General features: G+C 46.3%; 1 protein-coding gene across 1 annotated transcript; it reads right to left on the bottom strand.

The window, feature by feature from the left end:
• Nucleotides 1-1,360: 1,360 nt before the first annotated feature.
• On the bottom strand, nt 1,361-13,137 carry FAM216B (family with sequence similarity 216 member B). The gene is made up of 4 exons (XM_053397266.1): nt 12,970-13,137; nt 8,810-8,945; nt 4,579-4,699; nt 1,361-1,468 (listed from the first exon to the last, which is right to left on the bottom strand). Exons 2-4 carry the CDS (start codon nt 8,906-8,908, stop codon nt 1,416-1,418), a joined length of 273 nt encoding a protein of 90 aa, XP_053253241.1. The 5' UTR covers nt 8,909-8,945; nt 12,970-13,137; the 3' UTR covers nt 1,361-1,415.
• Between the last annotated feature and the right edge of the window lie 1,428 nt (nt 13,138-14,565).

Below are 14,565 nucleotides of genomic sequence, written 5' to 3'. Positions count from 1 at the left end.
TCATCTAGAGGAACCCACTGGGCTGATGCAGAATGCATGATTATGTGTCAGTTTCCGAAAAGCACAGAAACAGACCGTAATAAAGGTTTATGGAGCAGCTTTTTCAGAAAGAAAGCCATCTGCCGTGTAACAACTGGTGACGCTTTTGACCTGTTAGCATAGACATCGATATAAATTTTATTTGCATTTGTTACATATTTCATTTCTTATTTAAAGCTGGAAATTAATTTAAAGGTGTCAGAGACAACTTAGAGTGTCAGTTTCCATACACATCATCATAATGCATCCAATGTTAACCTGTAATTTTCATTCTACAGTCGGAAGCTTTAAGCAATCTGTCCTATACCATTGCTCAGAGGGCCCACTCTGAACAGGCTCCTCTCTATAAGATGACATCTGTCTTGTACACATCTTTACCAAGTAGTTCAGAGCTGTGATTACAGATAAAGGTAAAGGTAAAGGTACATCTGACTGTTAGGTCCAGTTGCAGACAACTCTGGGGTTGTGCTCTCATCTCACTCTATAGGCCGAGGGAGCCGGCATTTGTCCACAGACAGCTTCCGGGTCATGTGGCCAGCATGACTAAGCCACTTCTGGCGAACCAGAGCAGCGCATGGAAATGCCGTTTACCTTCCCGCTGGAGTGGTACCTATTTATCTACTTGCACTTGATGTGCTTTTGAACGGCTAGGTTGGCAGGAGCAGGGACCAAACAATGGGAGCTCACCCCGGCGCGGGGATTCGAACCGCCAACCTTCCGATCAGCAGGGTAAGAGGATGCAAATTCCTCCTCAGGCAAAATCTTACATCACTTTCATTATATTTATGCAAGTTTCTAGCCCTTGTGTATATGTGTCTATAGGGAGGAGGTCTGTGTGTGTGTGTGTGTGTGTGCGCGCGCACGCACGCACGCACACGTGTTTGAAAACAAGCAAGTTTAGGAACTGGAACATTCTGCATTCTTGGTGTTTTCCAGGTCTTGCTTCAAATATGTGTCCACTGCCCCCCATTTATCCCGAGTCTCCTTATTTCACATTTCCCCTTACCATTCCCCCCCCCTCCATGGCACAAAATGGCAAATTCTGCAAGATTTCAAATATCTATTTTCATATATAATGCATGCAAAATTATGGAAATTTTGAGCACTTTTTCCTAGAAGAAAATGTGCATTTAAAAATAAAATAAAAACAGAAAGACGAGTTACCAGCTTGTTTTGTAAGCACCTAGTGCAACTTCTGGATGTAACCTTAAGTGTCCAGTTCTCATGGAAGAAAAGTGATTCATCCTTTTTCACTGACTGTGAGTCATCTCTGGTTTCTTTGATTCACATTTAATTACAGAAACCGAACTCTGCCTTCCTGAGGTCTGTCTTCAAGGGAGGTGCAGTTCCCAGCCTTGATTCCTCTGCGGGGTTTTTTAATCTTTCAGGTAGGATGCATAATATTTGACTTGCTGCTTTGTGATGAGCCCTTAAAAATATTTTTAAAGGAGTCAATAATGGTCAAAGGCACCCGTGCATAAATACATGGGGACGAGGGGACAAGCGGTGCGTTATTCTGATGGCCAGTTATTCCTTTGGGCTGGCAAAAGTGTCCAGGACAGCTGAACAACTGGTCTGGTGTCATCACATTAGTCAGCATGAGCAGGAGAGGCCATAAAAGTTGATGGAATGAATAGGGCTCCCTGCCATGCACAGAGTGTGGAGTCAGAAAATAACAACGGTAATTGCAAAAAGGAGCTGGTGAGCCTTCTGCTGTCTGCCGTCGTCCTGTGGCGATGTGACATGGTTTTCAATGATTGCAGGAGTGAAAGATGAGAAAGACCTACTTTGTGGAGCCTTAATTGTGAGTTGAACGTCTCGACTCCCTCTTTCCTTTTAGGTCTGCTATTTTGTCTCTAATTTACACAAGCAAGCCTCCTGACATCAGGTGCAATCAAATAGTTTGAAAGGGGACCAGCCTGTTTCCCAAAGTGTTGGGGAAAGGGACAAGCCTTTCCTTTAAGAAAGATGGTTCTTAGCACTAGGTAGCAATAGTTACCATGTTCTTGTAATAAATCCAGTTTAATGGGAAGACTGCCTCTAATTTAATCAATCAGAGTTTAGCAGAACATAAAATAGAGAATGCATACTTCACAGAATAATTACATCTGATTTTACTCCCCTGTTAACTGCTTCTGTTTTGCCTGTGCATTTTTGTTATTCCTGTGACAAACAGGGCCATCAATAGGATTTTCTGAACTTCATATTTGGTTTGTAACTGGGCCTTCACATTAAAAGTTTTGATAAAATAGTAAGCAAAAAGGTAAAGGTAAAGGTAAAGGTACCCCTGCCCGTACGGGCCAGTCGTGTCTGACTCTGGGGTTGCGTGCTCATCTCGCTTAAGAGGCTGGGAGCCAGCGCTGTCCGCAGACACTTCCGGGTCACGTGGCCAGCGTGATGAAACTGCTCTGGCGAGCCAGCACCAGCGCAGCGCACGGAAACGCCGTTACCTTCCCGCTATAAAGCGGTACCTATTGATCTACTTGCACTTTGACGTGCTTTTGAACTGCTAGGTGGGCAGGAGCTGGGACCGAAAGACGGGAGCTCACCCCGCCGCGGGGATTCGAACCGCCGACCATGCGATCGGCAAGCCCTAGGCGCTGAGGTTTTACCCACAGCGCCACCCGCGTCCCTTCAAAATAGTAAGCACTACAAGGCTAAATCATTCGTTTGTTTTACACCTGCAGTTCTGAGGCTGGGACTTGCTCATTTCTATTCTATAAATCATATTTTAAACCCAGCCATCTGAATCAGTGAAAAAGAAAAGAAAGAGAAAATCCAGACCTGCCTTTCTGTGCCCAGGTCTGGACTCTCCATGTTTAATCATCTGCTTTCTCCAGGAAATGGCTCCAGGAGCAAGTGATTGCCCCTGTTTCTCCTACCTTACAGTTCATGCTAGAAATGGCAAGTCTGCATTCTCCTGCAGAAACGATACAGGGAGCATATATACTGCACCAGATTACAGGTCCATCTAGCTCAGCATTGTCTATAATACACTGACTGGAAGCAGCTCAACAGAGTTTCAGGTACAGGTTATTCTCAGCCCTTGCTTTGAAACACATTTGTGTGCGTGTGGAGTAAATGGCAAATAAATAAATTAAACAATGAGCTGGCAGGGACAGCATGAGACTTCTGGGGGGCTCTTGGCATGGTGCTGGTTCTGGGCCCCCGGTGCTTCCCAACCAGGAAGGGGCTCTGCCCTGCTTGTGGCAGCCATGGCCAACATTTGCTGTTGGGGTGACCTCCCCTGCTTTTGCCACAGTCGGGTCACTCACTGCCCGCCCCCAGACGTGCTTCAACAGGGGCACTTGTGGGATGTAAAACACAGAGCAGTCAAGTACAACGTTCCTAGAGTGAACATGTTTACACATGAGGAGGAATGTTTGTCCAGTCAGCAGGCTTTCTCTACATGTGACCAGAGGCGGGCGTGACCTTCCCTATGCAGGTAACGACAAAAGCACTTGTCTGACTACATTCATCAAAGAAGCAACATCTGCTTAGCCTAAGATGCTTTCAGCCAAGAGAGGACAAAGGAGCTGTCTCTTTATAGGATAGATTCCAGGTTACTTAAGTTACTTTTGTAACTTAAGTCTGCCTTCTGGGAACCATCTGGGAACAGAATGTGAGTGAGTAAACTCTTTTATACTTTTATAGAAGACTTTGTCGTGTCTACCGTATTTTTCGCTCCATAAGATGCACTTTTCCCCTCTTAAAATCTAAGGGGAAATGTCTGTGCATCTTATGGAGCGAATGTGTGGCAAACTCGGCCCTCCAGATGTTTTGGAACTACAACTCCCATCATCCCTGACCACTGGTCCCGCTAGCTAGGGATGATGGGAGTTGTAATCCAACAACAGCTGGAAGCCCAAGTTTTGGAAACACTGACATTTTGTATGCAAAACATGGCTTGTACCACTGAGCTAAAACCTTGAATTGAACATGAAAAGTCTGGGAGAACATAGAAGCTGTCTTTTCTGAATCACAGAACTGATCGCACAATCCTTTTAATGCTAACTCTTCATTTTGAAGTGTTTGTTCCTGAGTGGCTCTCCTATAGAAGGTTTCCAATTTTAGTTTTAACGTCAAGCGTTTGGGAGACATGTGGAGGAAAGCCCCCGGTGTTTTTGTGCGTCTGGGAGAAATGTGTTGGTTTGATATTTTTCTAAGGCAGCTACGAGAGCTAAACATTTATTCTAAAGCATTTGTCTTTCAGCTGTCTCTGTGTGTGTTTGTATCATTTCTGCGGAGAGAAACCGAAGATAAACTGCACAGTGGATGAATGTAGCATAAATAACACCAGACCTACATCATTTCACTGCCTGTTCTTCCCCTTGTCCCTGCTGAGAACGGCAGAGCCTCTTGGCTGAAGACTGTGTGAACTCTGCCTATAAACCACCATGTGCTCCGGCTGTGTGTCTGATGTACCTTCATGGCCCATAAACCTTGCCTCATAATCCCCGCAAGTCTCCGGATTTTCTCTGCTGCTCTCCAATTTCTCGGAGGTGCTGATGCAAGGAGCTGCCTTGGCTGAACACTCACCCTGCACGTTCTGGCGCTGGAGATTGATCACATACCGACGGTACAACATTTCCCTCGGCGCTTTGCTGTCATATATTCTCATAATGCTGTAAAAGTAGCGCTTCTGTCCTCTTTTCAAATCCTGTCGGAACAAGGCCTAGACTTGTTACACATGGCAAACAGCACCCCAACCCCCCACCACCACCCAAACAATGCAAAATGAGAATGTACAAGGACCCTGGACTTCATTCGCTCCCTCTTTTATCATGAAAAAACCAAAGAAACATGCTGAGGTAGAAAATAGCCAGGGCTGCAAAGCTAGATTATTATAATGTATTCTACATTGGGCTGCCTTTGACAACAGTCCAGAGATTGCAGCTGCTGCAGAATGATGACTGAATGGCGCTTCAGCATGTGGTCATATAACCACCAATATTGTGGGATTTGAGCTGGCTGCCTGACTGCTGTCTGATGGGGTCCAATTCAAGGTTTTAGTACTGGTTTATAAAGTCCTTCATGGCCTGGAACCTGGCTGTATTCTTTTCCCATATCATCCATCCCAGGTCTTCCAGTTGGTGGTGAGAGTGGTTCTTTGTCACTCTGAGCGGTGAGACAAGTGTGGGTTTCTGCCATCAAGTAAAGACACCCTAATTCCCCCAGGCATTTGGGGTGAACCATTTTTTTAAAAAATCTATTTTTATTAAATATTTTCTTGGTTTACAAAAGTATGTGCAATCTCTCTCTCTCTTTTTTTCCCCCAAGTAACATTTTTTACTCATCAGTTTCATTTGTTGAGACATTAGGAAGAAAAGGGGGAAAGAGGTGGAGGGGGGGGAGATGAGTGGGGGTGGGGTCAGGTGGCGATGTTTCTATTTTACTTAATGTATGTCGGGTTTTGTGTCAGTGTTGCTTGTGCAGGTTCTCTGCTGTTCACTTGTGTTCCTTTGGTGGTGAGAGAGGTTGGGGTTGGCCTAGGGTGTGGCTGTTCATTTGTGGTTGGCTGTGGTGGTCTTTGTGTGAGTGGGGTTGGTGGGTGTTTTGGATCAGGTTAGCCAAATTGATTTGTATGCTGTTGGTGGATTTTTGTCATTGTCTGTTGGGCTGTGTATGGGAGCCATATCGGGGTGAAGGCGTCTTCTTCTATTTGTCCCCGTGTCAGTTTCAGTTTCTTGGTTAATTTTTCTAGTAAGGCTGTTTCCTATACTATTTGGTACCATTGGTCCATGCTTACTCCTGACAGGTCTCTCCAGTATCTGGTTATGGTGTTTCTGACTGCTGAAAGGAGGTGGGTTATGAGTTCTTTGTGGTGTAAATGAGCATGATTGTCTTGAAAGATGTTTAGTAGTGATTTCTAATACTTGCTTAGTTATTTTACATATTTCTTGTATGGCTGTTGTCCAGAATAGTTGGATTTTGGGACACTCCCACCACATGCGGAGGTATGTGCCTGTGGAGGTGCACCCTCTCCAGCATTTTGGTGAGGTTCCTGGGCATATTAGCGCTGGTTTTCTTGGTGTTGGGTACCACCTGTAGGTGAGTTCCAGAGAGGACTAGGGCTGCCAGACCTTCAGGGTGGACCTGAAGTCTCCTGGTTTGGCACCTGCCTTCCCCTAGATTGCAAGGAGGGCTTCAATCTTCTTGTCACAAAGACGTGCAGCCTGCAAGCTTCACTTTTCTCATTTAAAGACAAATCTATCAAATCCACACACCCTGAAACAGTACATGCACTAAAACATAGCTGTCCTTCGGGATTTTCACTTAATCTTATTATGTGGTAAAGGGTAAAGGTAAAGGGACCCCTGACCATTAGGTCCAGTTGTGGCCGACTCTGGGGTTGCAGCACTCATCTCGCTTTATTGGCCGAGGGAGCCGGCGTACAGCTTCTGGGTCATGTGGCCAGCATGACTAAGCCGCTTCTGGCGAACCAGAGCAGCGCACGGAAACGCCGTTTACCTTCCCGCCGGAGCGGTACCTATTTATCTACTTGGACTTTGATGTGCTTTTAAACTGCTAGGTTGGCAGGAGCAGGGACCGAGCAACGGGAGCTCACCCCGTTGCGGGGATTCAAACCGCCGACCTTCTGATTGGCAAGTCCTAGGCTCTGTGGTTTAACCCACAGCGCCACCCGTGTCCAAACAGTGTTCACAAAATGCACATATCCGAGGAAATTGTGCACTAATAGGAATGGATATTAATGGAGGTAACATGCAAAAATGTATAACATTCGGGATAGCTGCTTGCAAAGAAATTGTACATTAGTCAAAACTGCATACAAAATGTGTTTGTTCACACTAAAAATGCTGATGCGTTTTCATCAGGACTTTTAAAAAACAGACTTGCAAATAGCTGCAGAAATGTGAGAACCTAATTCAAGATTGGAAAAACGAGAAACTGAGAAAACTGGAAATGACGGTCTTCCATCCGTACTTCTCCAAAAAGCAGTAATTTGGGGAAGTCTTGCAGATGGCAGTGCTCACCTGGGAAATGGGGGAGATTGACAGTGAGCAATGGGACATAGCCCTGGTGTTCTATGGTGGGCAGCTTTAGCGCTCTGTTTCCTTATGAAACTCTTTAGGCCTGTGTGTGGCCCAGAAGCATTCGGAGGGGGGGGGATTACAGGCATGTACACACACTCTCACATATTAAAAATAAAAATAAAATAAAGGGAGGAGGCAGGGGCCCCTGCAGGTGCTAAGGGAGATGTCAGGGTGCAGCACATTGAGGATGGCACCCTGAAACAAGACAGGAGACCCACTCTGCACGAAGAACAGGAGACCCTTCTAAGCTAAGGTTAAAAGATTTTTTTCAATGAATCTGGGGACACAATAAATAAATAAATAAATAAATACTACACGTTCGGGACGTTGATGCTGCAGCAATGGCAGTGGCAGTGGGGCAGCCGCTGTCATGACCTCAACCGCCATGTTTCCCCGTCTTCCGAAGCTTCTGTCTCCTTTCTCCATGAGCCTGGGCAGCCCCTGAATTGTTGGTTCTTCGGTGGTGGTGGTGGGGAAGCGGTGCGCGGTGGGTCAGGCATGGAAGGCGGAGAAGGAGGGCCAAGAGCGGCAGCTCGGGCAGCACGATGCCTCCCTTCCCATCAGAGCAGTCCCAATCCCATTCCTCCTTGCGTGCAAGCAGAAGCGGGCGGGGATCTCTCAGCTGGGAAGGGAGGCTTCCCATTGCCTAACTGAGAGATCCTTGCCCCCTCCTGCTTGCACGCAAGCTCGGATAGGCAGTGTGAAGCCTCCCTTCACAGCTGAGAAGCTCCTGCTTACACGCAAGTAGGAGTTGATAGGTAGCATGAAGCCTCCCTTCCCAGGTTAGTTGCTGGGGTCAGGGAAGGTGGAGGTAGTCTATGTTTTTAAAGAAACCAGAAATCTTCCTATTGGGGATACTAAGGAACGAGATACAAAAGAAGGATTGTAAATTTGTGTACTACGCAGTTACAGCAGCAAGGGTAACGCTAGCCCAGAAGTGGAAACAGCAGGAAATACCAACGGTGGATGAGTGGAGAGCAAAATTATTAGATTATGCGGAGTTGGATAAATTGACAGGAAAGATTAGATATTTAAGAGACCAAAAGTTCATTAAGGAATGGGGAAAATATGTAGATTACCTGGAATATATAAGTGAGGGACAAACAACGTTAAGGGGATTTAAAGAAGCATTGTGAAAGACGAAGAGTTATTGACTAAAGGGAATAGAAGAGAGAGATATATATATTGTCAATACAAGCTAGGAAATGCGTAATTTTAATTATTACCACGAATGATTTACGGACAAGCTGAAGGAAGTCTTATAAGAGATGGTAATGTGAAATTTTTGATGTGAAATATGTAACGTGTATTTTTTTATTTTTTTTTCTTTTTTATTTTTGTTTATCTTTTATTTGTAAATCAATAAAAAATTTAATCCGAAAAAAAGGAAGGTGGAGGTAGTCTGGAAGCTGCATCTTTGAGCCCCGGCACCACCATCAGATGGAGACTTCCAAGCAGCTCCTGAAGCCAGCCAGAGCCGGCTGCTCAGACTGCCGCCGCTGCGTTTCCCGGGGACATTAGATGAAATCCGGGGACATTCCAGGGATGGAATTTGTCTGGGGACTTATTTGCAAATCCAGGGACTGTCCCCGGGAAACGGGGATGTCTGGTAACCCTATTCTAAGCACCAAGAACTGTTTTATTTAATAAAATCGCAGAAGGGGTTAGGTCGTGAGATTGGCACAGCTCTAATGTCAGCAGTCCTCCTCAGATACCTTCATTAAGGAGGTGTCCTGAGCAGATGAAGGGATCTGTATTCGTGGAAGAATAGGACCATGGCAGATGCTGGGCTTTCTTTTCCAGTTGTCTCCCATCCTTATCCTGTTTCGATGCAACAGAAGGTAAATCAACCTGTGATGACAGAGAAAAGTGAGTCAACTGTGAGAGCCAGTGTGGTGTAGTGGTTAAGAGCAGTGGACTCGTAATCTGGTGAACCGGGTTCACTTCCCCGCTCCTCCACATGCGGCTGCTGGGTGACCTTGGGCCAGTCACACTTCTCTGAAGTCTCTCAGCCCCACTCACCTCACAGAGTGTTTGTTGTGGGGGAGGAAGGGAAAGGAGAATGTTGGCCGCTTTGAGACTCCTTCAGGTAGTGATAAAGCAGGATACCAAATCCAAACTCCTCCTCCTCCTCCTCCTCCTCCTCCTCCTCTTCTTCTTCTCATTGAGAGGCATGCCTTTGTTTCCTAAAAAGAGCTATGTAGCCAAGGTGAAACTGAACAATTATGTTTAGTTTGCACCTCAAATTCCATTAAGCAAGGTTCTAAGGGGTTCCCATAGTTCGGGGCCCCATGTGCTTACAGTGGTGCCCCGCAAGACGAACGCCTCGCAAGACGAAAAACCCGCTAGACAAAAGGGTTTTCCGTTTTGGAGGTGCTTCGCAAAACGAATTTCCCTATGGGCTTCCTTCGCAAGACGAAAGCCCATAGGGAAATCTCCGGGACAGCGGGGAAGCGCAGCGCGTCTTCCCCACTGTCCTCGGACCTCCTCCAAAGGCTGGCGGTGGGGCGGAGAGACCTCCTCCCGCCGCCAGCCTTCGGAAGGCTCCTCCGAAGGCTGGCGGTGGGGCGGAGAGACCTTCTCCCCGCGCCAGCCTTCGGATGGCTGTCCTGAAGACATGCGGTGGGAGGAGGGTTTTCCTTCCCACCGCCAACATTCAGAATGCTGTTCTGAATGTTGGCGGTGGGGAGGAAAAACCCTCCTCCCACCGCAAGCCCCGGGAACAGAGGAGAAGCGCTGCGCGCCTTCCCCTCTGTTCCCGTACCTGTCCTGAAGGCTTGCGGTGGGGAGAAAAGCCCTTCTCCGCACAGCCAGCCCGGCAAGCGGTTTCCATAGGAACGCATTAATTGATTTTCAATGCATTCTTATGGGAAACCGTGCTTCGCAAGACGAAAAACTCGCAAGAAGAAAAAACTTGCGGAATGAATTAATTTCATCTTGCGAGGCACCACTGTATTTTATTCAGGAAGACCTTTGTGTCTTGGCAGATCCTTGGGTCTCTCTGCACAGGCTGATCATTCTGTGGACTTTGATGCCAAGTGTGCATGCTACAAAAGACTCAAATCCCTTTCCTTAAAAAAAGAGGTGACTGGTTGATCTGTGTCAACGGTTCTGCGTTTATTTTGGTACCAATTATGACGCTTTTCCAAAACTTACTTGTTTACTTCTTCTCCAATGACTTCAGGGCATGTGGCTCTCTTTCTTCCCAATTTTTTCTTTATAGCAAGCAATTTTTCAATGTCTGAGCTGGGTTGAGAACTCCGTTTCATTTACGAGCAAGGGCATGAAGTTCTGTTTCCCCAGTCAAGCACTCTAGGCCCCACACACCTTGTCAAGCAACCATGAGGAGGTCTGTTGCCTCCATGGAAACTTCCCCTAGGCCTCTACTTGGCCACTGCAGGGAGCAAGGTGCTGCACTAGAGGAACCTTTGGTCTGATTTATTATTAATAATTAATAATAATAATAATAATTATTATTATTATTATTATTATTATTATTTATACCCCGCCCATCTGGCTGAGTTTCCCCAGCCACTCTGGGCGGCTCCCAATCAAGTGTTAAAAACAGTACAGCGTTAAATATTAAAAACTTCCCTGAACAGGGCTGCCTTCAGATGTCTTTTAAAGATAGGATAGCTGCTTATTTCCTTCACATCTGAAGGGAGGGTGTTCCACAGGGTGGGCGCCACTACCGAGAAGGCCCTCTGTCTGGTTCCCTGTAACCTCACTTCTTGCAATGAGGGAACTGCCAGAAGGCCCTCGGTGCTGGATCTCAGTGTCTGGGCTGAACGATGGGGGTAAATATGCTCCTTTAGGTATACAGGACCGAGGCCATTTAGGGCTTTAAAGGTCAGCACCAACACTTTGAATTGTGCTCGGAAACGTACTGGGAGCCGATAGAGGTCTCTCAGAAATGGTGTTATGTGGTCTCGGCGGCCACTCCCAGTCACCAGTCTAGCTGCCGCATTCTGGATTAATTGCAGTTTCCGGGTCACCTTCAAAGGTAGCCCCACACAGAGCGCGTTGCAGTAGTCCAAGTGGGAGATAACTAGAGCACGCACCACTCTGGCGAGACAGTCTGCGGGCAGGTAGTGTCTCAGCCTGCGCACCAGATGGAGCTGATAAACAGCTGCCTTGGACACAGAATTGACCCGTGCCTCCATGGACAGCTGTGAGTCCAGAATGACTCCCAGGCTGCGCACCTGGTCCTTCAGGGGCACAGTTACCCATTCAGGACCAGGGAATCCCCCACACACCCCCGCCCCCTGTCCCCCAAAATATTTATATTCTTACATTGTGAATCTTCTCCTGGTCCAGACCTCTTTGGTCTTTGCTCTGCACTTTCTAGCCACAGGACCATGCTTTCTCGATCTGTGTCCAAACACTTTTCATTTTGCTCTGCTACCTTCCCGCAGGAAAACCTGCTCTTTATTGCCGAATCGGAGCAAACAGCAATGCAGGTTTTCTATGGATTGCCGTTTGATCCAATTCAGCAGTAAAGAGCGGGTGTCCAAGGGGAAAGCACTGGGGAGGGGGAGCGCTGAGACTCAGACCTGGGCAGCCCAGGCCTGTGCCTAGAAATGTGCAGCAAAGCTAAGTGTGGATGAGTATCCCTGGTTTAAACAGCACAGTGACCAAACTGCAACCTTCTCTGCGCCCCAATTTGCTATTCCACAAAAAGGGGTTATGAACAACATTATTCAGTTTAAAATAGGTTCAATCTATGCACAGTGACAAAATTAAAAGCCCCAAAAAACAACAACACCTGAACCATGCTGAAAATGGGGTTCAAATCATAAATCAGCCCTCTTGGGGCAGCCGCTCCTTCATTTTAATCTGCTTTAAAGGGTACTTGTGAGAATAAAATGGAGGAGCTTATAAAATACCCTTGAACATAGGATTACTCTTGAACCCTTGGCATAATAAATAAGTAATGATAATGTCACCTAGTTACTAAACCTTATCATATAAGCTCTACCTCTCAAATCGGAACCAGTGAAGGTAGTGAAGGTCCTGTGTGAGTGTCTGGAGGCAGTTGGAGGATGAATGGCGGCTAACAGATTGAGGTTGACTCCTGACAAGACAGTAGTACTGTTTTGGGGGGACAGGAGACGGGCAGGTGTGGAGGACTCCCTGATCCTGAATGGGGTAACTATGCCCCTGAAGGACCAGGTGTGCAGCCTGGGAGTCATTCTGGACTCACTGCTGTCCATGGAGGTGCAGGTCAATTCTGTGTCCAGGGTGGCTGTCTACCAGCTCCATCTGGTATGCAGGCTGAGACCCTACCTGCCCGCAGACTGTCTCGCCAGAGTGGTGCATGCTCTGGTTATCTCCCGCTTGGACTACTGCAATGAGTTCTATGTGGGGCTACCTTTGAAGGTGACTACAACTAATCCAGAATGCAGCCGCTAGACTGGTGACTGGGAGCGGCCGCCGAGACCATATAACACCGGTCTACACACCCGCCCTGTGGAAACACCCTCCCACCAGATGTCAAAGAGAAAAATAACTACCAAACTTTTAGAAGATATCTGAAGGCAGCCCTGTTTAGGGAAGCTTTTAATGTTTAATAGGTTATTGTATTTTAGCGGTTTTTTGGAAGCCGCCCAGAGTGGCTGGGGAAACCCAGCCAGATGGGCGGGGTATAAAAAATATTATTATTATTATTATTATTATTATTATTATTATTATTATTAAATTATATTTTCTACAAATATGATTGCTGAAGATTCACTGGCCAAAGTAATGCTGGAAACATCATGACACTTAAAAAAAACATCTTGCTTACTGAGGACTATAGTGCCCACCACCACCAATTTAAATTGTTTCAAATTTTACATGTTTAAATATACATAGGCTAACCCATTCAACTAACCCAAGTATTGCTTTGCAAATCTGTAGCCTCCTCCTCCAGATTGCTGGAATTTAAAAGATTCCATATGAAGTCAGATTCATCGATCGCCCTTGGAATGCTGCAGTACTTTCTCTTCACGAGACAATTATTAATATTCGATTCGTTATCTCCCAGGAGCTTCAAGTTCTGTTGACAACTATCCTAGCAACGGGTGGGAGGGGTGGGAACTGAGCACGGCTGAATGCTCAAAGCAACCCGCCAATTGGTCTATTCACTTTGTCAACATGTTTCTCCCTAGTACACGTCTGACCATTATGGATTTGGTTTTCTCCAAGCAACTAAACTAAACAATTGCCAGCCTTTGTGCAGTGGACACGTGCTAATTTGTAAGCAGGAAAATGACACTTGTGGGAAGAAAAATGCACACATCTCTTCCAACTGCTCAGCTGAACGTGTGACCTTCCTCCAATTAAATGTATTGTGGTTTGGAGTGAAGATGTCAGGTGATAGCAGCACTCTGGACACAGCAGCTGATCTGAGGTTAGCATTTCATGCACGGAACCCATCACTTGATGCCGTAGTCTATATGTGGTGAACATTCCTTTACTGTACAGTGGTACCTCGGGTTAAGTACTTAATTCGTTCCAGAGGTCCGTACTGAGAGCCAGTGTGGTGTAGTGGTTAAGAGCGGTAGACTTGTAATCTGGGGAACCGGGTTCTCATCTCCGCTCCTCCACATACAGCTGCTGGGTGACCTTGGGCCAGTCACACTTCTCTGAAGTCTCTCAGCCCCACTCACCTCACAGAGTGTTTGTTGTGGGGGAGGAAGGGAAAGGAGAATGTTAGCCGCTTTGAGACTCCTTTGGGTAGTGATAAAGTGGGATATCAAATCCAAACTCTTCTTCTTCTTCTTCTTAACCTGAAACTATTCTTAACCTGAAGCACCACTTTAGCTAATGGGGTCTCCCGCTGCTGCCGCGCCGCCACTGCACGATTTCTGTTCTCATCCTGAAGCAAAGTTCTTAACCTGAAGCACTATTTCTGGGTTAGCGGAGTCTGTAACCTGAAGCGTATGTAACCTGAAGCGTATGTAACCTGAGGTACCACTGTATTTGCAAATATTGTTCTGTAACTCTCCCACCCAAACGCTGCAAAAAACATTTTAAAAAGTTCCACCCAAATGAGTGCACTGTGAGCTCTGCTTCCAAATGCATTTATTTTTTCCATTTGCATGCTGTTGCCATCCATCCAAGGAACTGAAGCAAACTGAGTTTCAAAGCAAAGTATGGATTTACGTTCGGATTTCCTGAATCTTCTGAAGTTCCTGCTGTAGTCAGTACAGAATGTAGAGTAACCTGACTCAGGTGTGGGTTTCTCCCTGACCCTCTTCTCCTGCCAAATAGTTTGTTTTGTTTTGCTTTGTTTATTCTTTAGGTGAAAAGCCACCTTGGAAACTGCAACTGAGAATGAAAGACTGACTGGAGAGGGGCAGTTCTTTCCCGCTGGCCATTTCATTTCTCTCTCTCTCTTTTTTTTTAATGAAATTCAAAAAGTTCATTTCATTTGTATATATCTGAGGAATACACTTCTTGCATCTGATGAAGTGGACCACAAACA

This window comes from Podarcis raffonei, chromosome 7, assembly GCF_027172205.1.
Source record: "Podarcis raffonei isolate rPodRaf1 chromosome 7, rPodRaf1.pri, whole genome shotgun sequence".
Lineage (NCBI taxonomy): Eukaryota > Metazoa > Chordata > Lepidosauria > Squamata > Lacertidae > Podarcis > Podarcis raffonei.
This window is presented reverse-complemented; position numbering and strand designations above follow the sequence as displayed.